Source organism: Microtus oregoni, unplaced genomic scaffold (assembly GCF_018167655.1).
Source record: "Microtus oregoni isolate MIOR12 unplaced genomic scaffold, Mior012 000021F_ref0000039, whole genome shotgun sequence".
Classification (NCBI taxonomy): Eukaryota; Metazoa; Chordata; class Mammalia; order Rodentia; family Cricetidae; genus Microtus; species Microtus oregoni.
Genome location: NW_024543080.1, coordinates 20822291 through 20849008, shown reverse-complemented (window position 1 = coordinate 20849008; position 26718 = coordinate 20822291). Strand labels below are relative to the sequence as shown.

At 46.5% G+C, this 26718-nt stretch overlaps 1 protein-coding gene across 3 annotated transcripts in view; it reads right to left on the bottom strand.

The window, feature by feature from the left end:
• Nucleotides 1-26412, bottom strand: part of Lnx1 (ligand of numb-protein X 1) — a 108881-nt gene extending 82469 nt beyond the window's left edge. For 2 of the 3 annotated variants that reach the window (XM_041671085.1, XM_041671086.1), the window contains exons 1-2: nucleotides 26305-26412; nucleotides 8740-9208 (exon numbers count right to left, since the gene is read on the bottom strand). In XM_041671085.1, coding sequence (XP_041527019.1) covers nucleotides 8740-9131 — 392 coding nt within the window. In that variant the 5' untranslated portion in view covers nucleotides 9132-9208; nucleotides 26305-26412. Of the gene's footprint in view, nucleotides 1-835; nucleotides 1309-8739; nucleotides 9209-26304 lie in introns of those variants that run through there. The other variant, XM_041671087.1, reaches the window with a different exon arrangement.
• Nucleotides 26413-26718: the final 306 nt, after the last annotated feature.

Below are 26718 nucleotides of genomic sequence, written 5' to 3'. Positions count from 1 at the left end.
TAGAAGTATACTGCAAAATATTTAGGGTGAAATCTTATGACAACTACATTTACTCAAGACAATTTTAAACATGTGTGCACATATATATGTGTGTGTGTATATATCTTTATATGTGTGTATGTATGTATGTATATATTTTTTGAGGCAGGGTCTTGCTACATAGTTACACAGCCTTGGATATCCTGGAGCTTGCTAAACTATTAATCTTGAGATTATGTATGGGAGTATGGGCATCAATGGCATTTATTTCCATGCTTAAAAATGATCAAAAGTCAAAATAAAAATTTACACTTTTAATGCATAGGTTATCGTTCCTCCTTACTGACACCCCACCTGTCTCCAGGCATTGGCTGTGACGATCTCAATAAAAGGACTAGTAGTCCCCAGAAGTCCCTTATGCGAGTGCACATTCCTGCATGCAAGCTCTGATCTTAATTGCTCTCAGTTCTATTTATGGAAAGGGAAAGAAGTCTCATCTATCAAGAAAAGACTGAGTGCGTGCGTGCACGCGCGCGCGCGCGCGCGCGCACACACACACACACACACACACACACACACAGTTTTAGCACAGGAGTGGGGGCTGCCTTGCTGGGGAAGCAGCACACCCATTAAGATGGTGTTTTCTTTTAAGTCACAGAGCACTAAGCATGCTGCCTTAACTGCCACAGGGAACTGTATTCAAACACATGCTGTATACACAGAATTACTGCCGGAAACAGAATAGACCAGCTGGGAAAGTGACTCAGAAGCCACCTCCATCCACCCAACACACACACACACACACACACACACACACACACACACACACAGATGCAGGCACTGAGAGGGGACTCACAGTTCCGAGTACAGGAAGTGCAGGTTGCCCACATTGTCAATGTAGTTAGCAGGGCTCAGCCAGGGCAGGACCAGCAGCAGAAGCGCCTTCATTTTCTGATCAGCCTGCCGCCTTCCTCCTGACCACCTCAGTCAGCCCAGCGCAGCCCCTTTAAACAAGTCTGTTCATGTCCCCACAGTCAGAAGATGATAGTGCATCTGCCTTGGAGTCTGGAGATTAAGGCACACTATAAATCATGAACCAGTAAGAGGATTAGCTCTGGGCATCTCCAATAAGGTGATGGGAGATCGGAGAGACCCACCATGGTTGGCAAGAGGGCTTAGGCTGAAGGCAGCAAGCTGATGCCTGGGAGAGGGATGGGCCCCTCCTGCAGGATTCGGACTGGCTCCTGGGAAGCAGCTGGTACATTTACATCACTGGCGAGGAGCAGCCAGGCTGCGAGTGAAGCCGCGTTAGGAGAGGGCACGGGCATGGCACATTCAACTCCACGTGTGAATGAGCGAATAATCAAAAGCCATCCTGCAGCCTGCTGCGGAGAGACACTCAGAAATTAGCATCTCTGGAGCCTCTCGGCTTCTTGATGCCACCTCAAGGAGGTGTCGAAAGCAGAGCCGCCCTCCTGAGCATGGATGCACATTCAGAACACGAATTTGCGACACTTTACCCTTCACTCTCCTGACACAGGGGACCACAGGGATGCCGTGCTGGTCGCCAGGAGACCAGGCTCTTTTCTTTGAAAATACTAATGAGCCCCTAATAGACAGGAGTGCTGTGTAAGCAGGGTCTTGGGCTGCGGGGGAGAGAGTCACCCTCCTTCCTCCCCGAACTAAGCGCTGGCATTTAGTTGCAGTGTCTGAGCCTCCGTTACGGAAATAAAGTTAATATCCATGGTTTCTCATAGGATTTGACTCCATGACTTCTTTCAGCTTAAAGTTGAATAAGAATCAGGTGCCTGAGCTCTGGACAGTCAAGATGCTCCCAAGACTCCATATTCAAAAAGAGTTAGCTCGTCTCACCAACTCTAAGTCTTCAGAGAGATGGCTCAAACGGACAGTTCCATTTAGAATTCACAGGCTGCACACCTGTGAGGAAGAGGAGTTCAGGAGTGTCTAGAGAGGGACAGGAACTGCAATCAGCTGCATAGTGACTGAGAGTTTGACATCCGAGCTGGGCACGGAGGCAAGGCAGGGCCAGCATTTAGTGCACACTGTACTTGCATAGCCGAGATCAGACACGTGCAATCCTGATAAAGCCTGACACAGTCATTGCTAATTTTGTTGAGGCCCAAACTTGAATTCCCTGGCAGTGAAGGCTGGTATGCAGGAGTGAGTCAGAGCTAGTGAACAGCAGTAAAGAGGAAGCTGGGTTTGGTATGAGTGCTGAGGAAACAAGCCTGAAATTTGCATCCTAGCTCTGCCTCACGCTGGGTATCCCAGGTATGTGGCTTACCCTCTCTGAATTTCCGTTTCCTCCTCTGTAAGAAAACATCAGCAATAACAGCATTTAACTCGGAGTGTTGTTATGAAGCCAAAGCAAAATTCTCCTACATCACTGAGTAGTTACTAATGACTCTTAGCAATAGTGACTGAGCCTAGCTGGTGGGTTTTTTTTTTTTTTTCCTTCCTATATTGAGGAAGATGATATGCTGTCATCTTTTCCTGAATGTGGTTTTAGCAAGTTCTGGGAACAAGTTCTTCTGAGAGGCGCAGACCCTGAGTATAGACCCTCAAATGAACAGCATGCTGTATCTGCCATGGACTTCACAGTGGTGTGAACGGACAGGCAGCGTGCTACTGACACTTAATATTGTGTGCTGGGAACAATGAACGGCACCCATCCATTTGTCTTCTTGCATTTTCAGGGTGATAAAATGATTAAATGAACGAGACTGCAGCATAAAAATGCAGGCGTCCGTCCTGTTGCATGTTAAGGAGGCCACTCTCCCAGCCACTGCTGCCTGCCTGCCCACCAGAGATCTGTCACGGCAGTCATGCTCTTCCCCCCTCCAGCGGATGGCTGGTCTCGGATCACAATTCAAGTCAATAAGGTATGAACAAAACTCACTGGCAGAGACATGCCAGAATGTTCTTTAAAGGAAACACTCTCGGCTCCCTTCCTGCCTGAAACTTCTGCGTGATACCGTGGTGAATGGCCATTTTGAGCGCATGGAGTGACAAGCTTGAGGGTGGACACTAAACTGAAAAACAGAAGGAAGTCTGGGTTCCTGATGGCATCAGTGTGACGACATCTCAGTCCTAGTCTTGCTACCCGAGACTTTGTGTTCCATGAGAGAAATAAAACTTCCAGGCTCTTAATCCTATACCACTTAATGTTCTCTTGCTTACCAGATGTAATCCTAATTAGTATAATTCCCTTGGGTCTAAAAGCCCTCAACTTGGAATAACCATGCATTGTTCCTCTGCTTCCTTGATGGTAAACAGCCCTAACCCTAAGCCTTGCCCTGGAGTTTTGCTGGCTGTCCTCTTTATCCCAGGAAAGTTACCTCAGCTATCCACCACCGTTTCTCAGTTTCTTATTGCTTTTCTCTTTGCTAAACAGAGGTGAGGTGAGGGCCAAATTGGATTCAGGATTAGAAAGTCACCATAAGACCTGGTGGTGTAGAACTTTAATCCTAGACCCAGAGAAGCAGAGGCAGGTAGATCTCTGTGAGTTCAAGGCCAGCCTGCCTAGATAAGCAAGTTCCAGGACAGCCAGAGTTACAAGGCAAGATCCTGCCTCGAAAGAATAGAACCCAATCAAATCAAATCAAGTTAAGTGACTGTAGGAATGTGTGCCGGTGTATATGTCCAACTGACCTGAAGTGACCAGTTAAAAAAAGCAAGGACGACTAGTATGTTTACAGGTTCCTAGTGATACCCAGGGTTCCTTCTCCCTACAGTGAAATCCTGCCTAGACTGTGAACAACCAGCGAAGCCTGGATTGTACTGAAAGCAACAGAAAAGGACCTCTGACAGAAGTCAAGGTCAACAGAGGGCCCAGGGCAGAGCCTTGAAGAAGGTACTCCTAGGACACTGGCCAGACTTAATCAAGATACTCCTCCCTGAGAATCTGCAGTCAGGTGGGGCTGGAGCCAATTCAATCACGTTTTCATTCCAGCTTCTTTCAAAACACTGAACAATGATCTCTTTTTCCTTGCCAGTAGGTCCTTTGGGAAGGCCAGTTCAAACCTACCACTTTTAAAGAGTAAGAGAAACCGGGCTGGAGAGATGACTCTTCTACTATAGGCTAAGGCTCACAACCAAAATATCAAGAGAATAAGAGACACAGAAGGCAGAGTACTTGCCTAGGAAGCAACTCAGTGTTGGTATTTTCCGTTTCTTTCCTTCACCCTTCTGAGGTTATTTCCTTAGAAGCAGAAATTGGCCTCTTTCACTAGGACTTAGGTCATTATGGCCCTTTATAAATGTCATTCATGCAGAAGAGGTTGTCGCACAGTGAAGATGAGGTGTTGACTTGCTCAGAAGTCAGGGGTACGAGCTGGTGTCTACTCACACTCACAATGACAGGCGATGAGGAGGGAGACTTCCCAGCCAGGCCCTTTGCAGCAGTCCCATGACACCTATTAGCATTATACTTTGATTGGGAAGGCTGCCATCCAACTCAACCAGCCTGGTCCCCCTACCAGACTCTCTGAGTACATACATGTAACATAATCTAAAAGCATACAAGAGGGCAGAAGTCAACAACACCCATCAGATCCCACATACTGGGTCCCTGGCTCCCAACACTCCCGGGGTACTCTAATCTGAGGCAAGCATCAGTGATGGGCCACTAGCTCGGAGTCACAGTTCATCCTGCATGTTTTACCAAAGCTTCCTCCAGGCTCAGGCTCTGAAGGTCACTATATGTACATGGCCAGAATCCCAGAGATCACAACATCTGTTAACAGATAGCTGTATCCAAGATGCATGGCTATCATGTGTTTAAGATGTGAAATTCAGTGAAACAGAAGGACTAAGTCCATGAGCTCTACTCTCTGATATATCAGTTTGCAACAGATCTTGTACAAGGTCGATTTAAGAGTTTGCAGCACCAAAACTTTGGTATGAGAACTGCACGTTAAATACCTTCATTAGCCCATGGCAGAATGCATCAATATTTAAGGCATGAAGTGTACACCATAAGTGTGTTCTTGGAGACAGGGTATCAGGTAGCCCATGCTAGCCTTGAATTCCCTATATTGTTAAGGACAACCTTGAACTCCTAATCCTCCTGTCTCTACCCCTCAGTTTCTGGGATAACAGGTGTACACCACTACCCTTGGTTTACATTGTGCTGGGGATCAAACCCAAGGCTTTGTGCATGGTAGTTAAGTGCTCTACCAACTGAGTTACGTCCCCAGCTCAGTCATTTTTGTCAAGTTAAAAAAATATTTATATGTATATCTATTGAATAAAGTAACAGCACAGAATGGTCAAAAATGCTAAATTGTAGCCAGGCAGTGGTGATGCACGCCTTTTATCCCAGCACTCGGGAGGAAAACAGGAGGACTTCTGAGTTTGAGGTCAGCCTGGGCTACAGAGTGAGTTCCTGGACTGCCAGGGGTATACAGAGAAACCCTGTCTTAAAAAAAAAAAAAAAAACAAGAATCAAACCTAAATTGTAGCAGGTGGAGGTATATGCCTGCAATCCCTCCATCAGAAGATGGAGGCAGGAGGATCAAGAATTCAAAGTCATCCTCAGCTACATATAAAGGTCCAGGCCAGTTTATTCCTCCTGAAGCCTTATCTCAAAATAATGAGATCAAAAGAGCAAAATGTCTCTCCCCAGCAAACATCCACAGGACAATGTTCCCCACTGTCAGCCACAACCCTCGAGGCCCTATGCAAGGAGACCCTGATCTCCTGGTTGCCTGAGTCTTCCCAGTTCAATAGCCACCTGAAGAAATAGCTCCTGGGTCCTCTTACTGTCCCTTCTAAGGGGAGGAAAAGGTGGTCTACTGACCAGTAATGGTGAAGGCCTTTGAAGGGTCAAAAGGCAAGTCTAAGGTTAGCTCCAAATTCTTAGTCTTTGCCAGCAAACGCTAGGGCTGATAATGGAGGGCATCCGTGTATATATTAAGCTTCTGATGACTAATGTGTATTTTCGGAAAGGCTGGTGTCAACCTACTTAGGCAGCACTGGTGTGGGGGAGGAGGTGCAAGGGCAGGTGTTGAGGCCCATACTTCCTTGAGGTGGGGGTTTCCTCCCCAGAGAGCCTCATCCTGAAGAGTTGACTGGATTTCTGTCAGTCTGGGGTTCCTCCCTCACAGTTCTTTCCCAAGTGCAAATTATTACCAATTGTGTGATTGCCAACACTTTCCCTCAGCTTCCTTGAGGTGTTCTGGTCATGGGGTAGCGTGGACAGGAGATGAATGAAAGTTCTGTTGGGGCAGCTAAGTATGGATTCTTGTCCCTATAGCCCCCCAGGTTGCCACAGCCTGCTCCAGTGATGCTATCCCTCCTCACTGCTTGGCCAGTCCTCAGGAAGGAAGCATCTAGAAGCTGAAAAGGGCAAGGTGTGGGAGCCTCCCCTATAGCCCAAAGGAATTCATCCCAGAAGCCCCATGGTGTTGGCTGTGTGATTTCTAACTCTCAAAAGAACTCTGAGATAACAAATGTGAGTTGTGTGGAGTCAGAAAGCTTGTCATCACTGTCAGGACAGCAACAGGGAACTAATACATCCCAAGGAGAAGAATATGGCAATATGGCAGTAATAGGATGTTGGTACATATGCAGAGAAATTTCCACCGGGACCCTTTCTCTTTAGGTCTCCTGTATATCCTACCCACTGTGTCCTCTGGTCTTAGCACAGTTGGACCAGAACCTGCCTTACCTTTGACTTTGGGTGATGTAGGAGGGTCTTCTGTTTTGTGTTGATTTCATTGGTTAAATAAAGAAACTGCTTTGGCTTTTTGATAGGGCAGAAAATTAGGTAGGCGGAGCAGACAGAACAGAATGCTGGGTAGAAGGCAGTGTGGCAGCCGCCATGATTCCCCTTCCTGAGACGGACACCGGTTAGATTCATCCCGGTAAGCCACAGTCAAGTGGCGATACAGATTATAGAAATGGGTTGAATCAATATGTAAGAGCTAGCCAATAAGAGGTTAGAACTAATGGGTCAGGCAGTGTTTAAATGGATACAGTTTCTGTGTTATTATTTCCAGGGCTAAGCTAGCCGTGAGGTAGCCGGGTGGGACGAAAAGCAGGCCTGCTCACCTCATCACTACACTTGGGTTTATGTTCCTCTCCACAATGCCTCTGACACCTGGCCAAAATTATCAGCAAAGGTCACCAACAGGCTCCCCAGTGTCTCCTTTGGCCACGCCTTCTTTTGGGAAGCTATAGAGGTGGGTCTCCATGTCTGAAACTATAGTTTACTGCAAACCTACATTAGAAACACCTGCTTGGGCATCTTGAGTCCACTGGTATAATTAGCATGGCAAGCATGTGCTAAGAATGCAAGGGCTCAGGCCCTTGTATGATAAAAACGTTCATGTTAGAGAATCTACTTATGTCTCATGACCTAAGGTGTGTGCCCTTTAAAAAAATTACATGCACCTGCCTCTTGCCCCGACTATGACAGGAACCAAGATAAATACAAGCCTGCAAATTTCCTCTTACAGAATAATTGTGGTATTATTGTTCACCCTTGATTAAACACCTTAAGTGTGCTGAGAAGAGTTCCTTGTGGGGAACAGGCCCCGAGCCACCAATGAGGCCACCCACACAGGAATGTCCAGACACGCAACAGTGAGAAGGGACAAACTGAGAAGGAGGTGGGGAACAGGGGTTGCCAGTCACCAGCAAGAAGCACATCTCATTTCTGCCATCCTTGTGTGTACCTCGGCCAAAAGAGAAGAAATAGAAACAGTCACTCAGAGGGTGTTCTGGTCAACTTTATGTCAGCTTGACACAAGCTACAGTCATCTGGGGAAAGAACCTCAGTCGGGAAAAATGCCTCCATCAGATGGCCAGTAAGCAAGTCTGGGGGACATTTTCTGGATTATTGACTGATGCAGGAGGGCCCAGCCCACTGTGGGTGGTGTCACCTTGTTCCTAAATGTCCAAGAAAGAAAACTGAGCAAGCCAGGGAATATGCCAGTAAACAGTGTTCCTCAATGGCCTCTGCTTCAGTTCTTGCCTTGAATTCCTGCCTCGGCTTCCTTTAGTGATTGCTCGGCAGTGATTGGGATGTGTCAATCAAATAAACTTTTCTCCCTGAGTTGCTTTTGGTCATGGTGTTTATCACAACAATAGAAAGAAAACTAGAATGAAGGGTGATAGCATTCTGAATTTCTCATTTAAGGACGTCATTTACTTATTTGAAATAACTTGTCATTGTAAAATCCAATGCTATGTATGATTAACATAAGCCAATAAAATTTAAAATAAGTAAATGAATAAATGTAGATCCTACATGAATTAAAGAAATGACTTGCTTACAGATATATTTATTTGGGCTCAGTTTCAGAAGTTTCTGTCCATCCTGGTGAGAGAGGCAGCCAGGAAAAAGAGAGAGGTATACCCTCAAAGGTATGCCTTTGCTTGATAAGCTATTTCTTCCAGTTAAGTTCCATCTCATGAAGCTTCTGCCATGGCCCCAGATAGCACCATCTACCCAAGAACCAAGCATCTGAAAACATGATCCAGTGGTAATAACCGATATCCAAACCCTAACATTCACACCACCATTTTTCAAAACCATAAATACATAAGGGCACGCACACAACACAATCCGACTTGGTGATATTTGCCCACACTGGTTCACAGCCATCAACACCTAGACTGGGTCTTATTGGCACAGACACAAAGAGAGAAAATGGGCATTCTGTAGAGTGCTAGGGGCGCCAGGGCATTGGGAGCGCTGGGCACTAAGGAGAAAGGAGAAGGAAGGGTCCCTACCTTGTCTGGAAATGATGCTGGAGATCGCAGCGCTGCAGCACCTCGGTGCAGTGCTCTGGGAATGGGCAGGTGACCAGCAGCTTGTTAAGAAGCTTGTTGACCAGGATGCTGGACTTCTTGCAGTGCTGCAGAACCACAGGCTTGCGATCCACAGGGCAAAAGTCTTTCTCCACCAGGAAGTTGGTGAGACACAGGGTGCAGTAGGTGTGTCCACACGGCGTGTCCAGAGGGTCCAGCAATGCTTGCAGGCAGATGTGACAGATGAGGTCATCATCAACGTCTTCTGTGTAGGTGTAGAAGTGGTTTTCCTCGGCAGAGTGGTGCTGGCCACACACGGCGCACAGAGGTTCAGGGCTGGGATCGGGGTCATCAGCTAGGTCTGGTTGGTTCATGGCTAAGCAAGGACCAGGAACGTAGTGTTTCCTCAGGAGCAGGTCAAGAGAGTCTAAGAGCCACCCAAGAGAGAAACCTACAAGAGAAGAAGGCAGTTCATGTTCATAGTACAGCCTGAGAGGACCAGGGATTTTGTGAGCAGGGGACAGTGCTAAGCGGGAACTCAGAAGGCCAGGCCCGAGATTTACTCTCAATGCTTGGACAATTCTCTTTGCCACATCGGACTTCCATTTCATTTTGCAGGGATAATGCAGACCTACAAGACCCTCATGTTGAGAGATTAATAACACTTGGGTCCTGTCTGCTGGTGAAATGTGTAAATCACAAGAACAAATATAATTTGCTAATAAAATCAAATAGACCTCTTATCAGATTCTTTGTCAGACCAGAGCAATAAATATTAATTAAAGAACAAAGACTGAAGACTCTTTGCCATCTTTCTTCAAAGTTCAGACAGAGCAGAACACCAGAGCCTTCAATGAGTCAGCTAAACTATCGTGCCTTCTGCATTTTCACGATGGTTATGACCTGGATTGTTTTCTGTCTTCATTACCATCCTCAGTTGGGAGTTGTCACTAGTTAAGTGGCCTCTGGGTTCAACCTACCATTCCTGTGTGTGGATGGCTTCAGCCAGGAAAGGGTTAACAATAGCCTATCTTATAGGGCTGCTGTGGGGATTACAGAAGGTCAGTAAAGATCCTGGATTTTTACCGGGCATACGTGGAGTATGAATTAACTACTAGTGGGTTCTCAGGTGGTTTGGACTTTGTCTTTAGCTCTGGTGGCCTAGAAACTGAAGCTTCAGTCTTACAAGGGAGTCTTCCTGCTTTGTCATAACAGAAGCCTTTGATCCAATTCTACTTTAAAGTATTTCCCCAGAAGAACACCATGGCAGTATGTCTTTTCTTTCAACACAGAAAGGGTCCTCAAAGAATGGTTTGGTTTTGATATTTGTTTTTACTATTTGGATGTTTCTTAGACATCAATAAATACTTTCAATTACCAACTCTAGACCAGGCTGTGAGGTGAGGGGGAGACCTCAAAACATACATGAAGAAGGCAATTTTGGGGAGTCCCCAGTCCAGAGAGGAGGAGGTGGGCATTCACAGAACATGGCAGAGACCAGGTAACCATTGCCGGCCAGGTCTCTGCCACTGTTTATGCCAACGGAGCATCTGGCTTCCGCTCACCTCCAACACAACCCTTCAGAAACAAGCACAGACTTGCAGCTTCCCACAGGGCCATGAAGACACGTGACCTAGACAGGGGGTTGGTGGGCGGAGGCTGTGGAAGGGGCGTGGCGGTCACGCACTAAGCTGCATTGTTCTTCTTTTCCAAACATTGACCTTGTTTGTCCAAACACAGCCTTATCTCGGAAAGAAAATACATGCCTTCCAACTTTCTCCAAGTCAGCTTTGGTGTTTACATTTCCGAACTCATCTCGGATGCCTGAACGAACAGTCGAACAGTCGGGACAAGGGGCTGAAGTGAAATGCCTGTATTGCCAGAGCCCTTGGGAAGCCCAGCAGTTTACTTCTCTCTCACTGATCCCACAGAAGGCAAAAGGGAGCCGATTCAGGAGGGGGCGAGTTCCTGTCAGAGCACAAGGAGGCATATATGGCTGCTGTGTCTTCCCGAGGTGCTAAGTGAAGACACTGGAAGTTCATAGGAAATGCTTGCAGGGAGACCAGAAACAATTAAAAAGAAATCTGAGAATGGAAATGGGTTACCTGAAAGGTTTTGAAGGGAGAGAGGTTATTACTGAAGGGAGAGGGGTTCCAAAGGGTAAACTGAGGTTCTAATCTTTGGAGATTCTCCTAGAGTTCTGTCATACACTCCCGCTTGCTCTGGTTCTATCCTTTCTCGTTCTGCTGTACGAGACAGTCTAACTGGAGATCAGGCTCCAGCTCGGGTACCATTGAAAAAGCAGTTTCTCATTGGTGCACCGTCCTCCTTCATAGACATGGTGGTGTAGACCTGATGCAGGGTTTGGAAAGTGTGTTCTGGGAGGCGTCATGTGCCTCACTCACGATCTTTTAGGGACTGAAGGTGGGAGAAGACCAGAAGAGATCCTGGCTCATTTGCTGTGGTCCAGGCAAATGCCTCCCAAAAGTTCATATGGTACAGGCTTGGTCTCCATGGTGCTGCTGCTGGGAGGTGAGGGTGTGGAGCCTTGAGAGGCGGGGCATAGGGAAGATCATATGGCCATTGTGATGTGCCTTTAACATTTTTTATTATAAAATATTACACATAAGGAAGTTTTAAGCAAGTGTATAATGTACTTTAAACACAGTCCACAGGACATCCCCACTGCTCGCTCTCTTTAGACTTCCTTCCCTCCCACGAGTCCCGTTGTGCCCAGTTCTCTATGTTGACCTCACGCTCATGGTGTCTGCATAGTAGGAGCAAAGGAAGGATGCTGACTGAGGCCTTTCATTATCATAACGTGAAGTTGATGAATGCGTGACCTTTGCCCTCCCTTGCCTGGATTGTGCTGGCACATCACATTCTTTATACGCATTCTGCGCTAAGAATCCTGCGTCAGAAAACAAACAAGAAGACCCTGTAGGTCAGTAGACTAGAGAAAACCCCATTCACAACTAGATTCCTAAGATTCTGTGTTAAGAGGAAATGGTGTGTGTGTGTGTGTGTGTGTGTGTGTGTGTGTGTGTGACAGAGTCTCACTATATATGAGACCAGGGTGCTTTCAAACTCAGAGACTGCCTGCCTCTGCCTCCTGAGTGCTGGGATTAAAGCCATGCACCACCATCCCTATCCGGATGGATGTTTTTATAACTTTGCTTCTTAACTATTTGCTGAGAATTTCCCACGTGCTAGGCACTGCGCTGAGGACATTATTAGACTGTGTCATGTTCATCCTCACGACACCTCATGACATCTTTTAATTAAACAGACCAGGAAACTGGGGTATGGCACGTAAGTGACAGGCCACTCAGCCACATCGAGAGGAAACTAGGCAGGCAGGGCGGCCAGTCTCTACCCTTGCCCTAACTTCCCAGCCCTTTGTTCCAGGGCATCTTTCTCCACAGTAAAACAGCCAGGACTTCAATATTGTAGCACTTCAATATAAAAGACCTAGGAAATCAGAAGAATTTAAATCTCTTTACGTCTCATGATAATAAGTAGAGCTGCCAAAGTTCAGAGGAGACAGAGTCCTCGCCTCTAAGGAGACCTGGAGTGCCCTGGGGACAGAATTAGCTCAAGAAGGTTAGCAAGCCTCTCAGGCCTCAGCTCAAACTCCAATGCCTCCCTGATCTTCACCTCCCCTGCTTCCTCCCTCACCTCTCTTAACTCCAACCTCTCTCCCCTTTCTCCCACCCCCACCTCCATCTCCTCCCCCCTCAGAGTAATGAATCCACTGGCTCCTGGCCAGATGGTAAACCAATTTCTTAATGTAATGTTAATGTAAACACCACTTACATATATTTTTGTGAATTTACGTTAGACTAAATAAAGTCCACATAAATAAAAACGGGCCTGGGAGAGGGTTGGCTGAACAAGCCGTTTGTGCTCTACAGCAACGGACCAGGTGGACTTTGGAAAATAAGATTCCTTCAATTTACCTGGAAGTTCTTTTCTTATTCTATTTTATGAGCATATACTATATCCTGCTTTTAGATGTGCGTGCGCCTGGCTGCCGAAGTGAGAAAACAGGATCAAGAAGCATTATCCTAACAGATAAATGCTTTTCTCTCCTAAAAAGTAAGGTTCAGGGCCCAGGATGGTAGAGAGTATTTGTTTAAATAAGCTCAGTATGGTAGGTCAGTCCTTCTGGTCCTGGCCGGGGTGGGGAGATGGCAGGGAGATGTGGGATGTGATTTTCCTACACTTCAGAGTGAGAAAGAAAACACAAAGCAGAAGTCATACTTTCTTGGTCTCCCACACTTTCTTTTCCCCCTTGGTCTCCCCCCTTCTCTTTTCATTTAGAGCAGGACAGAAGAATTCACGACTTTCAGACATCTGGGATCTACCGGGGAAAAAAGAGTCTCAACGAGGGACTGATCGTCTACTTTGGGTCCTCCTTGGAACTTGTCTGTGGGGGATTTTCTTAATAGATATGGAAAAACCCAGGCGACCGCGGGTGACACCACTCCCTAGGCAAGGGAGTCCTGGACTGTATAAGGGTGAAAAAACCGAGCATAGTGTAAGCAAGGCAGCCAGCAAGCATGCATTCATTTTTCTCTGGTCTTGAAGGTGGATATGATGTGACTTTCTCTCAAGTTCCTGCCATGGTGACCTCTCTTGAATAATGGACCATAACTTGGAATTGTCAGCTTACAACAAACGCCTTCCTCCTCCAGTTAGCTTTCTGTCGGGGTATTCTGATCAGAGCAGCAGAGAAGAAACTAGAATGGGAGGCCACTAGAGCAAGATGGCCCTGGTGGGCTCCAGCACCCTCTTTCCTCTTCCAGGGCACCCTGACAGCTCACAGAAAGCGAATGGATAAATGTGTCACTAGGCATCACTGAGTGTTCGTATGCTACTGAAAGAACCAACTTCACCCTAAATCGCCTCTGAAATTGTTTCCCGAGTCCCAATTTCTAACAGGAGGAGATTCCACATCATCAAAGAAATCCCAGCAGGCACAGAGAGCTCAGGTGTGGAGTTCTTGCTCATCAGGCACAAGGCCCAGCACTATAAAACTAAACAAATAAGGAAATCAGTGAGCGAATTAAGATGGTCCCTCTATTGTCGGAATGGCAGCTATGTCTTGCATCGGTGTCCTCTCAAAGGTGACGCACGGATACTGCATTGAAAGGGACTTTTGAGAGTAGTCCTTCTATAAAACAGATAATCCCACTCTCGGGTAGACTTTTATATCAGGGGAAATGTTTATATACTGAGTGAGAATTTGTCTCCCGATAGCTCTGCCCCCTCTGGGGTACATAGAATTGCCCTGGAGAACTTAACAGAGTATGAACAGATTCTTAGTGCTTTAGTATTTGAAGATATGACCTTCTCTGGACTGAACTGGATCCATCCAGTTTCTAGTCTCTATGAGGCTGACCAACTCTTCTCAGCAAGCATCCCAATCTCTTAGTATGTCTCCTACACTGGAAAGGGTAAGTTCCAAAACCCCAGGAGGGAGGGAAGCAAGTATCTGGGCTGTTGAGTATCTGGGCTACTGAGTGTCTGGACTGCTGAGTATTCTAGGCTGTTGATTCTCAGCCAGTCTAGGATGCTTCCTTCATGCTGGTGGGTGGATGCCCAGGAGATGCTGCCCTGAGCACTGGTGGGAATCACTGGCTATGGAGGGGAGAAAAGAAAGAAAGAGAAGGGGGAGAAAGATAGAGAAAAGAAGAGATAGATAGTGGGAGAGAGGGAGAGAGCCCTTCTTGTGTGAGGGTTTTAAATTCTGGCTTCAATCAACCACAGGCTGGGGTTGGGGAAGGCATCTATACTAAATATGTAACCTTTCCCTGTTATTATCCCTTAAAACTTCAGCAGAACAACACCCTTACACTGTATTAGATAACGTAAGTAATTTAGGAAAGATTTAGGGCACACAGGAGGATATATGATTATTAAATGAATATAATGCACCTTTTTATAGAAGGAACTCTATGTCTGTGGGCAGGAAGGGAGTTCTGGAAGCATCCAATCTGCAGAGGGACAGCACTCATAGGTAGACAGATGGATTGAGAGATAAGATCTGGGGCTTTAAGGAGATGCATGAAGCTTTTAGAAGCATAAACAAGGTCTGTGAACATGACTGAGAAGATGGAAAGCTATTTAGTGTCTTTATATAAACAGAAGTCTTTCAGTGGCTAGATAGTCTGGTATTAGAGCCCACAGTATTCTGTTAGTTCCTAGAACAGACGGTATTTGGGACATTTTGGGCTCCTGTTTCATTAATTTCATTTTTAACTATATGAACCACACACAATGCAAGAAAACAAAAGTAGAAACCAATTAAACACACAATCAGTGATATTTTTCCCGCCCAAATCACAAATGTTAATATCCACTGAAATTCCCCAGCATGTGAAAAGGTTGAAGTGATGAGCAGAGAGAAGCCCATGGAAGAGTGACAGGAAGAAATAGAACCCTTCTGCTCCAGCCACCTCCTCCACCCAAAACAAGAGTACTTGGAAAGGAAAGCATCCCGGGAGGCCTCCTTGTTGTCCTAGATCGCCATGGTTGTTCCAAAGTTGGGGAAGAGGCAATGGCTAGAAGCCTTGCCTACAGAAAGCTCCTCACCATCATAGTGTGTTGAGAAAGCCCGTCGAATCTAGCCCTACAAAACACACTTATCCTGCTGGTGCTGTGCTGAGGCATGCCACAGCCTGAGAGGAAAGGAAAGAACTGCGATAATAACTCCTAAATAAGCATAGCTTCCCAAGCTGTCTTTAAATTAGTTCTGACCCTTTATCCAGCAGAGGCTGTTGCCTTCCTTTCAATTTTCCAAAGAGCACTAAATAGTAAGATCCCTCCCACCGTCCTTCCCCCACATCATGGCATGAACACCCTTCCAGGAGGGCAGAGCCTCCTGCTGTTTGCCACATCTGGGCAATGTCCTCGATGACAAGAAGGGCTCATTGCTTGGCTGGGGCCTCATGAACTCAGGCAGCAAAGCTTCTGCAGGACCCAGATGCCTTGTCCTCTCCTCTCAGCCAGCTCTGCACTGCCTTTCCCTTTGCTGAAGCAAGGTGCCCCTCTTGTGAACCCTTCGGGCAAGTCGCACACCTGGTGTCTCTACCAAGCACAAAGTGAGGTGGAGCTCTAACTCATGTAGAGCTTACAGCTTAGTGGCGCACCTCTGAGGCATTGGCCAAGGCCATAGTTTCCTCATTGCACCTGGCTGGCTACCAGGACTGATGTAAGGAAAATATGAAGACTCACCAAGACTATTAATCCCAGGGCTGGGTCTAAGCCACAGTGGTGACACCCCACTTTCCCTACTCAGACTTCTAAGAAAATTAGTGATAAGGCCTTGATTATAGGTGAAGCATGTAAGGCCTTGGAGTGCAAAATGTAAGGAGCCAAAAAAAAAGCGAAACCAAAAGACGTTCAGTAATGTGACTTTAGTAGTCTTTATATTAGTCTTTGTTGTGACAAAGTGCCTAAGAAAGGCAAATCAAGGAAAGACACACACACACACACACACACACACACACACACATCCCACCCACAGTTCGAAGGGATCTAGACCATCATGGCGGGGAAGGCCAAAGTGTGAGGCACTGGCCACACTGCACCCACAGTCAGGAAGCAGTGAGAGATGAATGCCAGTGCTTGGCTCAGCCCCTATCACAGGCCATGCCAGCTTCTTTATTCATTAGCCAATAAAAGCAGCACAAACACAACATATACAGAAGCAACTTCCCACACCAGATGGTGCCTAAGGAATGACATTCCCAAGGTTGTCCTCTGTCCTCCACATATGCATACAGACACCCACACCCAAGGTTCCCCTGTGTCCTCCAGAGACACATATGTGCACCCTGCACACCAAAGGGTGTCCTTTGTCCTCCACATATGCATACAGTCACCCACACATACACCCAAGGTTCCCCTGTGTCCTCCAGAGACACATATGTGCACCCTGCACACAAAGGGTGTCCTTTGTCCTCCACATATGCACACAGACACCCACACATACCCCAAGGTTCCTGTGTCCTCCACAGACACATATGTGCACCCTGCACACCAAAGGGTGTCCTTTGTCCTCCACATATGCATACAGACACCCACACATACACCCAAGGTTCCCCTGTGTCCTCCAGAGACACATATGTGCACCCTGCACACAAAGGGTGTCCTTTGTCCTCCACATATGCATACAGACACCCACACATACACCAAGGTTCCCCTGTGTCCTCCAGAGACACATATGTGCACCCTGCACACCAAAGGGTGTCCTTTGTCCTCCACATATGCATACAGACACCCACACATACACTCAAGGTTCCCCTGTGTCCTCCAGAGACACATATGTGCACCCTGAACACCAAAGGGTGTCCTTTGTCCTCCACATATGCATACAGACACCCACACATACACCCAAGGTTCCCCTGTGTCCTCCAGAGACACATATGTGCACCCTGCACACAAAGGGTGTCCTTTGTCCTCCACATATGCATACAGACACCCACACCCAAGGTTCCCCTGTGTCCTCCATTAGACACATATGTGCACCCTGCACACAAAGGGTGTCCTTTGTCCTCCACATATGTGTACAGCCACACATGCGTGCACATCTCCCATGAACTCCAACACACATAAAATAGAAGCTGAGCCTGCTCTGGAGGTGTAGGCTCTGGACTCTGATGATGTGCTTTCCTGGGATGTGGGGGACCCTAGGTTCAGTGCTCACCATCACAACACAACAGGAGGAAAAAACAAAAAACAAAAACTGTAAGACACCTGAGGTGTAGAGGTTTCGTTGGCGATGCTATAAACTTTTGGGTGGATCACTGTCAGGCAACACGGGGACTTAGTATTCCAAACTGGCCGCTGGGTCCACACCTCCGCCAAAGCCAGGACACTCATTCCCAAATTCCCAAGCAGAAGCTTAGCCATGGAGAAGCCCAGTGGACCAGTGCCAATAACTGCTTCCCACAGTGGCCCTGGCCACCTGCTCCCTTTCTAAAGGAATTTGCCCAGCAGGCACATTTGTCTCAATAGTGCCCTGGTCCTGGCTGACCCTCTTAAAGTGGATTATTTGGGCAAAGCAATTCCCAACGTCGAGATAAGCCCTCTCTCTCTTTATCAATCTTACTTATGCCTTGAATTTCCAATACATTCAGTGAGCACCAAAGGTTCTGATAATGTGTGATCTTATTAAGTAGTAATTATGAACTAAAATACATTTTTCCTAGACTTACAGACTTATATATAAGCAGGACAAATCTGGTGCCTCAGTGACCTAAATACAGAGTCACATATGGGATAAAAAAATCTTCAAATGATGAACTAGGGTTGGAGGAGGAATCTGGGAAGGGACATGCACTTCACCTTAGGAGACTGAGGCAGGTACTGGCAGCCTGCTATGCTGCAAGGATTGTGGTTAGTTCTGCCTCTGCATAAATTCCTCAAGGTCTCAAAGAGGGAGCAAGAGGCTCGTTAAAGAAATCTGCAAATGGCATTCACCTGCACACTGTTTCAAACACGAGGAAGAGCAGAAGGAAGCTATAGAGGGTCTTCACCGAGGTCAGAATCTGCCAGGAAATTACAGACCCAAATAAGAGACGGCCGAACACATCTGGAGTCAATAACGGGGAACACAGATCTTCAGAGAGTGGGAAAGACGAGGGAAGTGGTTGAGTGAAGGGAGTCCCCCGTGGTTAGCCAATTACAAATGAGGCCAGGGGGATGGCTTTTCACAGCCTTCCAGAAACGAGCTTTATCTCCCTTGATGGGAGACCTCACCACTCTTGCTCTGGATGTCACGGTGCACCTGCCATGTTTGGGTCTGTCTGTAAGTGCTCTGTCTCAGAAAAGGTGCCCTCCCACTCCTAGACTAGAAACACCAACTCCTGCAAAGAACAGCCAATTAAAGCAGAGGCGTTCATATGAGCAAGGGCTCTATTGCTGTAAAACATCCCTGACTCCTGGAAAGAGCTGACATTAGGGAAGAATGGGAAACAGCCTGCAAGCTGGTGTCCGATCCCTCAAAGTTGACCATGTCAGGAAGGGGCCTTAAAACAAACAAACAAACAAACAAACAGAAAAACCAGTTATCCAAGTTTTAGGAAGTACATGATGGACTGGAGAGATGGCTCAGCCATTAAAGGCTAGGCTCACAACCAAAAATATAAAGAAGTACATGAGGAAATATATTTGAATTCTAAACATTTCCCAACTATTTCCATTCTACAGATGTATGCTGACTGCCTCCAGCCCATGATTGGGATTTGTCTTGAAGTCTGTAGGGACTCCCAGAGAAACTTCAATACCACCTTCATGGATTTCAAGTTTAGTTAGGAGAATAGGGGTTTGATAGTGGTAGATAAATCGCAGAAACAAGAAGTTGCACTGAAGCATTGCAGAAGGAACAAGAGAACCACAGAGGGAGGCCCAGGAAATGAACGGTTGCCAGGATGGCTCACAAAAGGTGAGTGGGGACTAAGGGCTGTAGCTCAGATGACAGAGTGCTTGTGTAACATACACAAGTCCTTGGGTCCCATCTTCAGCACCACACACTGGGCATTGGTGGTACAGGCCTTAATCTCAGTCCTCAGGAAATGGGGAGAGAAGTTCAAGGTCACCCTCAGCTATACAGGGAGGTCAAAGCCATCTGAGTGACATGAGGCCCTGTCTTTAAAAAAAAAAAAATTAATGAGCAAAACCCATAACCCAAAGTGAATAGGATTTTGACAAATGAGAGGAAATTCCGAGAGGGGAGAGCCTGGCCAAACACATCCATCAAGGACAAGAATGTACACAGGGCTTGGTGACTCTGTGGTATTAAAACATTTTTTAAATGTTTTTAGAAGTCACAGATTTTCTTTTTTGAGTCAAGGTCTCACTATATGTAGCCCTGCTGGCTTCACACTTACAGAGTGACCCAGGCTATCCTCACACTCAGGACCCTCCCTCAGTCTCCCAGGTGTTGGATACTGGTGTGAGCACTGACGAGAAATGACAAGATTTGGGGTTGGGCAAGGATCTTAGGTTCTCACCAAGTGAGGAAGTGCTTCAACATACCCATGCGTGATGTGACAGTTACTTTTCCAAATACTTCCAGTGATAGAGGCCTGGGTAGTTTTCAAAGATCCAAGTTCTTTCTTGTTACTTTGGCCGTTGGCTCTTGCTCAGTCTTTCCGTGTTCAGCATATGTCACAGCACTCCTTCAAAACATGACACCTGTCCCCCAAATTTAAGACAACACTGGTCCTCCCTTATCTTGTTTCTGGTCCTTCTAATTGTCTTCATGCGTAGCATCTTCTAGGACAGTTTCTAACTTGTTAATGTCCCTTCAAGCAATAGCACTGAGAAGCAGACACTGATCTGCTTATCCTGGGGAGGGGGATCAAGATTCAGTGGGATGATGACCTCCCGGAGGATGACCTGACCCGTTTTCCGTTGCAATCTATGCTGGCGTCTACTGCGTTCTTTCTGTAGCTATGCCACAGTGTTGATGAAAGAATGCATTGGAACACAAACCCCTCCCCACCCTGCCTTGAATGTAGGAATAAAGGAGGGCAGTAGCGAATGCTGCCAACACTAACTCCTCCTTGCCTAAACTTCACTCAGTGTGTCTACATCAGGGGTTCTCAACCTGTCGGTCACGACCCCTTCGGTGGTAGAACAACTCTTTCAGGGGGTCACATATCAGATATTTACGTTATGATTCATAACAGTGGCAGAATTCAAGTTGTGAAGTAGCAATGAAATAATTTTATGGTTGGGGGGGGGTCACCACAACATGAGGAACTGTATTAAAGGGTCATAGCATTAGGAAGGTTGGAAACCGCTGCTCTATACAAAGATCTCTCCAGAAACAGATGGAGATGGTGGAGAATATGAACATCAGCTGCCGAGTGAGTGCAGTGGCTAAAATGATACTCCTACCCACTACGAAGGCATGTCCATGTTTATCCCCAGAACTTGGAAGCTGACATATTTGGGAAATTATTGCCTTTGAAGATGTCATAAAGTGTTGGACCTTGAGATGAGATCATATTGATTACCTGAGTAACCTATAAATCTAGTCCTTAGAAGACAAGACTCCGAAGAGGAGGCAGCGTGAGGACTTAGCCACATGCCAAGTGACCTCTGGTCCCACAGAAGCTGGAAGAGGCAGAGGAAGGTTCTTTCTCACCTAGATCCTTCACAGACTGTGGCCCTGCTGATGCCTTGATTTCAAACTTCTACACACTCCAGAATTGAAAGAATAGAGAGAGTTGTGTGAAGCCTCTGAGCTTACGGTTGACAGCTATGCCAGGCCTAAGACACTAACCCAGGAGAATGTGCGTTCCTAAAGGTGGATCCCACAGGAACGAGGTAAATATTCCCAGTGACCCACTCCAACCCTTCTCCACATGGCCAAGTGACAGGGCAAACATTTTGAGATGGCGACACTGAGACTCCTGTATACTTAGGGATAGCAATCCTTCCCCAGTGTAAAAAATCTAATGATTTCTTTAGCTCACTAATAAGTTAAAATGCAGATGTCTTTAGAGGTGACTGTAAAACCACTTTACACGGGCCTCCAGGGGCCACAGATGGAATGGCTGAGTGCGTGCACCCCGTGGAAGATGTCATACAAGTATGACCACACTACTTAACGAGGAGCTTGAAAACACACGGTGACTCATGTGTTAATGGGAGGACGCATGAGCCTAAGCATGCAGCGCTCTATTCAGAAGAGGCCACGTGACTAACAGACTTTCGTCACCAGCAAGTTATACAAATCATCTCAACAGATAGCAATGGCATATTTAAACCTCCCATCATGCAGATGCTGTTACCATGCTGTATGCCAGGAAGCTATTAAAGGGATTCCTAGAGAGCTTCCACTCCGCTGCTGGCTAAGTCTCATGTCCCTGTGACAAACGCACCAAACACAAGAAGCAAATCCGAGTCACTAGGAAACAATGGTGGTATTTAAGTGGACATGTTCCAAACTAAAATCCTTAATGTCAAAAAAAAAATGACAAGAAAACCTTCCTGGTTACTTGGGATGGAACTTTGAAGAGTACTAGTCAATCCACAAACAGTGACAGGGAACAAGGTTCCCTGGGAAGGGAGGAGGGATTGATTCTTTGAGAGGGGTAGTAGAAGAAGCAAAGAGGGATAAGAAAAAAAAAAAACTATTCTAAAACTTGCATATCTCCAGTTTGGGAGTCATCTCACCCACCCTCCTGAAGTGGGAACGCCTTTGCTCCTTTCTGTTTGACATAAAATTTTAACCTGCTGTTATTAGTTTCAATAAGCAATTTTCTACAGGTTAGGGGAGATGCTGGTACTAGACATATGTTTCTCTCATGCGATCCTTAAAATGATTGTCCACTGTGTATTTTCATGTTACATGTGAATATGTCTCAGTTGAAGAAACACAAACTTTGGTCACCTATCCATCCATCATCAGTCATCTATCTGTCTGTCTACCCATCCACACACTCTATCTATTCATCATCCATCAATAAATCTATTTATCCATTATCCATCCACACATCTATTTGCTTTCCACCCATCCATCTGTCTATCAACCCAACCATCAAGCATTCCAGATGTTAAATATACCAAACAGTGATCACTTTCAGTGACAATACACTCAGCATCCCACTAGGATACCTGTTGCGGTTTTGGAAACACCAGTTCATAGAACTGCTTTCTCCCCCTTGAAGTATGTGTCTGTGCTGGTAAGCCATAGACCACTGTGGTGAACAATATCCTTGTGCCATAGGACACAGAGTAAGGAGGGAATGACAGAGGTGGGAAGTTAGAGGAGACAGCCAACATTCTACGACCCTGATCTCAGCCCCCTGTAAGGCTCTGTACTTAGTAACTTTTATGGTTTTTATATCAATCCTTATTCTTTGGAGACGGTACCTGGCTGGAATCTAATTCACCCAGGAAGAGTGACTCGCAGTCTCCTTCTAAGAGTTTTGGAAGGCTCCTGATTGTTTGGAGATACTGTCAGAGGACAGTCAACTTACCACCCACATAAAAGTGAGTCTGGCATGCTGGCATATAAATATCAAGAATAGTTCCACGCTACCAGGAAGTCCAGAGATACCAAGGTCGGGAGGAGCCTGCTGAGAGTCTCTGTAGCTCCAAGCCAAGCAGATCTTCTTGACTCCACCTTAGGTGTGCAGGATTCTAATTGCAGGAGAGAAAATGCTGAGGGCTGCAGCCGTGGGTCCACGCTGTAGGAAGATGCTTGGCTCTCATCTTGTTCACCAGATTTCTACACCTGCTGGTCTGTAAAAGACCAGGAATCACCCTGGCAGCTACTCTACCCCAGAAGGCCAAGACAACAGCATGGTCTTGGTTCAACAGACTTTCTTCTAGGCCTATAGGGGCCTTTCCAGAAAAATATTCTGTCCAGTCGGCGGCTGTTTCCGTTATTATGTTCAGACGGAAGCATGAGCTAAGACTTCCAACAGTAATTCATGCAACACATGTGTCCTGGAATACTACAGCACTTTAACTGAGCACCTAGCATGTGTCAGGGACTTCACACATGACCACTGCTACTGTTCACCACAGGCATCCTGGGTAGCTACGGATCCTATTTTCCAGGTGATCAGACTGAGGCAAAGATATTAGGTGCCTCCCGTAGGCTAGTGTTGTGTTGACAACCAGGTCTGTCTAGTCCCTACTACCATGCCTTCTTTTCAAGAAAATCACAGGGTACTAGTTAACTTGGTGCCAGGGCCATGCCGAGCAGGCTCAATAAAACCTTCCCAGGGCATAAAAAAAAAAAAGCCCATGGTAGAACTGGGCTTTGGGCCCAGACAGTCTGATGCCAAAGACCAGCTCCCTGTTGGAGAATGGCAGCACCACTTCACCTAAATAAGATCATCATACCCCATGAGGGTATGACGCCCACCCCTGCCCTCCATTACTCTGACCCGTGAGTTTAGGCTAAGAGCCTCTCGAACTTCTAGAGTTGGATGCAGGGGGCAAGGAAAGTGATGGGCAAAGAGCGTGAGGTTCTTTCTTAAAGTCCCCTTCAGCAAGTTGTAGTAGGTTCAAGGTGAGACTCCATAGTCCTTGGCTCACTGGACCCTTGCTCTTGAATGGCAGAAATGTACGCTATGCTTTAGGAAGAGGGTAAAGCCAGAAGCTCCCAGGGGAGTTGGGCACACATATACTCTGACACAATGATTCAAGGTCATAGAAGGGCACAGCATATTCTACTTAAGGGGGTGATCCTATTCAAAGAACTCCTGAGTCTCCCCTGCCCAGAATGGTACACGTTGCAAATTATCTGTCCCCTCTCACACTGGCCTGGCCAAGTGCTTATGGGGTCCCAGGTGGAGGACGCTTATCTACAAGATTAGAGGGGACCAAGTACCCCAGGTCACCCCTTAGGGTGGTGGTGATGGGTGGTAGCATGACCGAAAGCAGACGGAGTTCCCTGCCGAGTCAGATTCCAGCAAATGACAATGAGATCTCTCCCAAGAGCCTACAAGGAACTTGCACTTTGTGGATGTCTCAGAGAGCCTTGAACTGGGGAAAGGAAGAAATAGCGACCACCCCAGAATTGGCTTTGCCAAGGGGGATGGCGGATACACACTGTTTGGCCCTGTGAATGACAGCTCATTCACTCTCTTCCCTCTGGACTGTTGTGTTTCTCCAAACTGTTAAGATGGGGTTAATTACTGACAATTAATTACAGTAATAAGAGCAGGATTCCCAACAATTGCAGCCACAGGAGAGCTACGGAGGCTCACACAAGTCCTGTAAGCTCCTGGGGAATTCCTCCAGCGGAGGCAGACGTGGCTTAGATTAGCCCGTGGCTCAGAATCAGGCGTGGCTTACTCCAAGTTCTGCCTCTGCTCAGAACCATATTCTAGCACATGGTGCTTATCTCTCATCCTCCTGAGGAAGAAACGGAGGTCCAGAGAAATTCAGTAAGTTGTTCAAGGATGTACAATTTCCCATCACACCTTGTAAACACCTGGACCAATGGAGTTGTCACGGGGACTTCTTGGGGAACACACATGTAAATTATCCGACAAGCTGCCCCCATACTGGACATTCTGGCTCTGGTTCCTGTCTTTTTTTTTCCCCCTTGTATTAGGGGCAATAATATATACAGCATTATTTTTCTAAACAGTCAAACTATGATGAAATGATTTGATTAATCTTAAGTCCATAATTGTAAAAATAACTGATCAACCAGGTGAACCAGTGGGGGATAAAAACATGTAGAGGTTTGAAACATCAAAGACGAATTTATACCTAGAAAATCCAGGAGGGCAATCCGTCCTCACTCGGCTCACAAACCTGAATCCACTGAGAACCTTTAAGGCGTAAGCAGCAGTCACTTGTGAGCTTAGAGGACAACCACAGGCACAAAGGTCAGAGAGAGAAGAAAAGGTGAGCTTCCCACCAGCCAGAGGGAAGCTGGCAGCGAGAACAAGCCGACGCTTAGCAGTAAGAAGCTACTTGTTTCAGTTTCTACTCTTGGAGAATAGACATACTCTCTTAATTTCTAGAGAGCATATTTCCTCATAGATTATTCCCTTACAAACACATCTGCTAACTTAACTCCCGGGAAAGCAACTAACAGAGGACTACAAAATGAAGGTCCCACTCAGTCTTCTCCTGGAGTTTCCTGGCTAATTCTGTAACAAGCTGGATCAGGAAGTGGTCCCTCTGCTCTAGTTAATAACAGTATCTGGTGGAGCGGGGCCCCTGGGGCTGTCCCGAGCCAGTTAGGTGATCTGAATTAAAAGTCAAAAAAGGATCTTTGAGGTAAAACCACTTTAAAAGTTATGTCCTAGCAGAGCAATCACCTCTCCATACTCTATTAAAAGCAAGATGCTAACAACAAAAGAGTTTCAACAACTTAAAACCCAGACCTGGCGTTAACATTCTTGTGGCCTTGGAGGAGTAATCTTTACTTTAAGCAAAGGTCAGCAGGCAGCCTATCTGGCCTGAAGGTAAACAGTTCTAATCCAGACGGCTGTTTTCCACAAGCAAAGGAAACTGAAGGCTTTTTATTTTTAAAATTAAGAAAATAAAAATGTGCTTATAATAGGGAACCCGAATTTACTGGCTTCAGGACTTGTAAGCGACACACACACACACACACATACACACACACAACTAGAAAAGTATTACAGAAGCATGGGTTTGGAATACAAGGGGGTAAAAAAATAAAGACAGTCTGAATTTTGTGTCCCCAGCGCCCCCGCCCCCCAAAAAAACAGGCTGAACTGGTCTTCACATTTGTTCTAAGTTTCAAAAACGGTCTCACTTCTCTTTTCTCTGGGGTTTCAAAAAGAATCAGATAACTTCACCGACAAGCAGAGGCTAGATTAATAATCAGAAAATAAAAATGATTAAATTATCTGTCCAGGACAATGCTACAAGCCAGAGGTAGATACACACAGACATCCTCTACCCTTGAGAGTGTTACTCTGACTGAGCCCGTTCAGGGAGGGTTTTTCATTCAAATTCCTTGTTCAGACCCCGTAAGGGTCAGCGGTCTAAGGGCCAAGAGAGGAGAATGGAGTTCCTGCTCACCTGTTCAGAGGTGTTTGGGGCTTTCAAAGCTGCAGCAGCCAGCCAGTTTTCATCCCTTGTGGTAGAAGCTTCTAGGGCCGCCTGAGCTGTGACCAGTCTCAACTTCGGTGTACAGGTGGCTGGAGGAAGGAGGAGGTCATTGGTTGGCTCAGACCAGGAAATGTGTGACGTCACGGAAGTCTGGCGAAGACCTGAGGGACTAAAACATCCCAGGAGGCCCCGCCCCGACCCCTGTCAATTACCTGAATACCTGGGAGCAGGTAGGTGGCGTCTCTCGGAGGACAAATGAATCAGTTAGAGCAATTTGCTGGATGGAATTTACTTTCCTTTCTGAGCGCATAGCACGTGCCCAGCCCCGTGTACAGATCTGAAGGCATATGCCGGATCGTTTCCCAGGCAGACCTCGTACGCCTG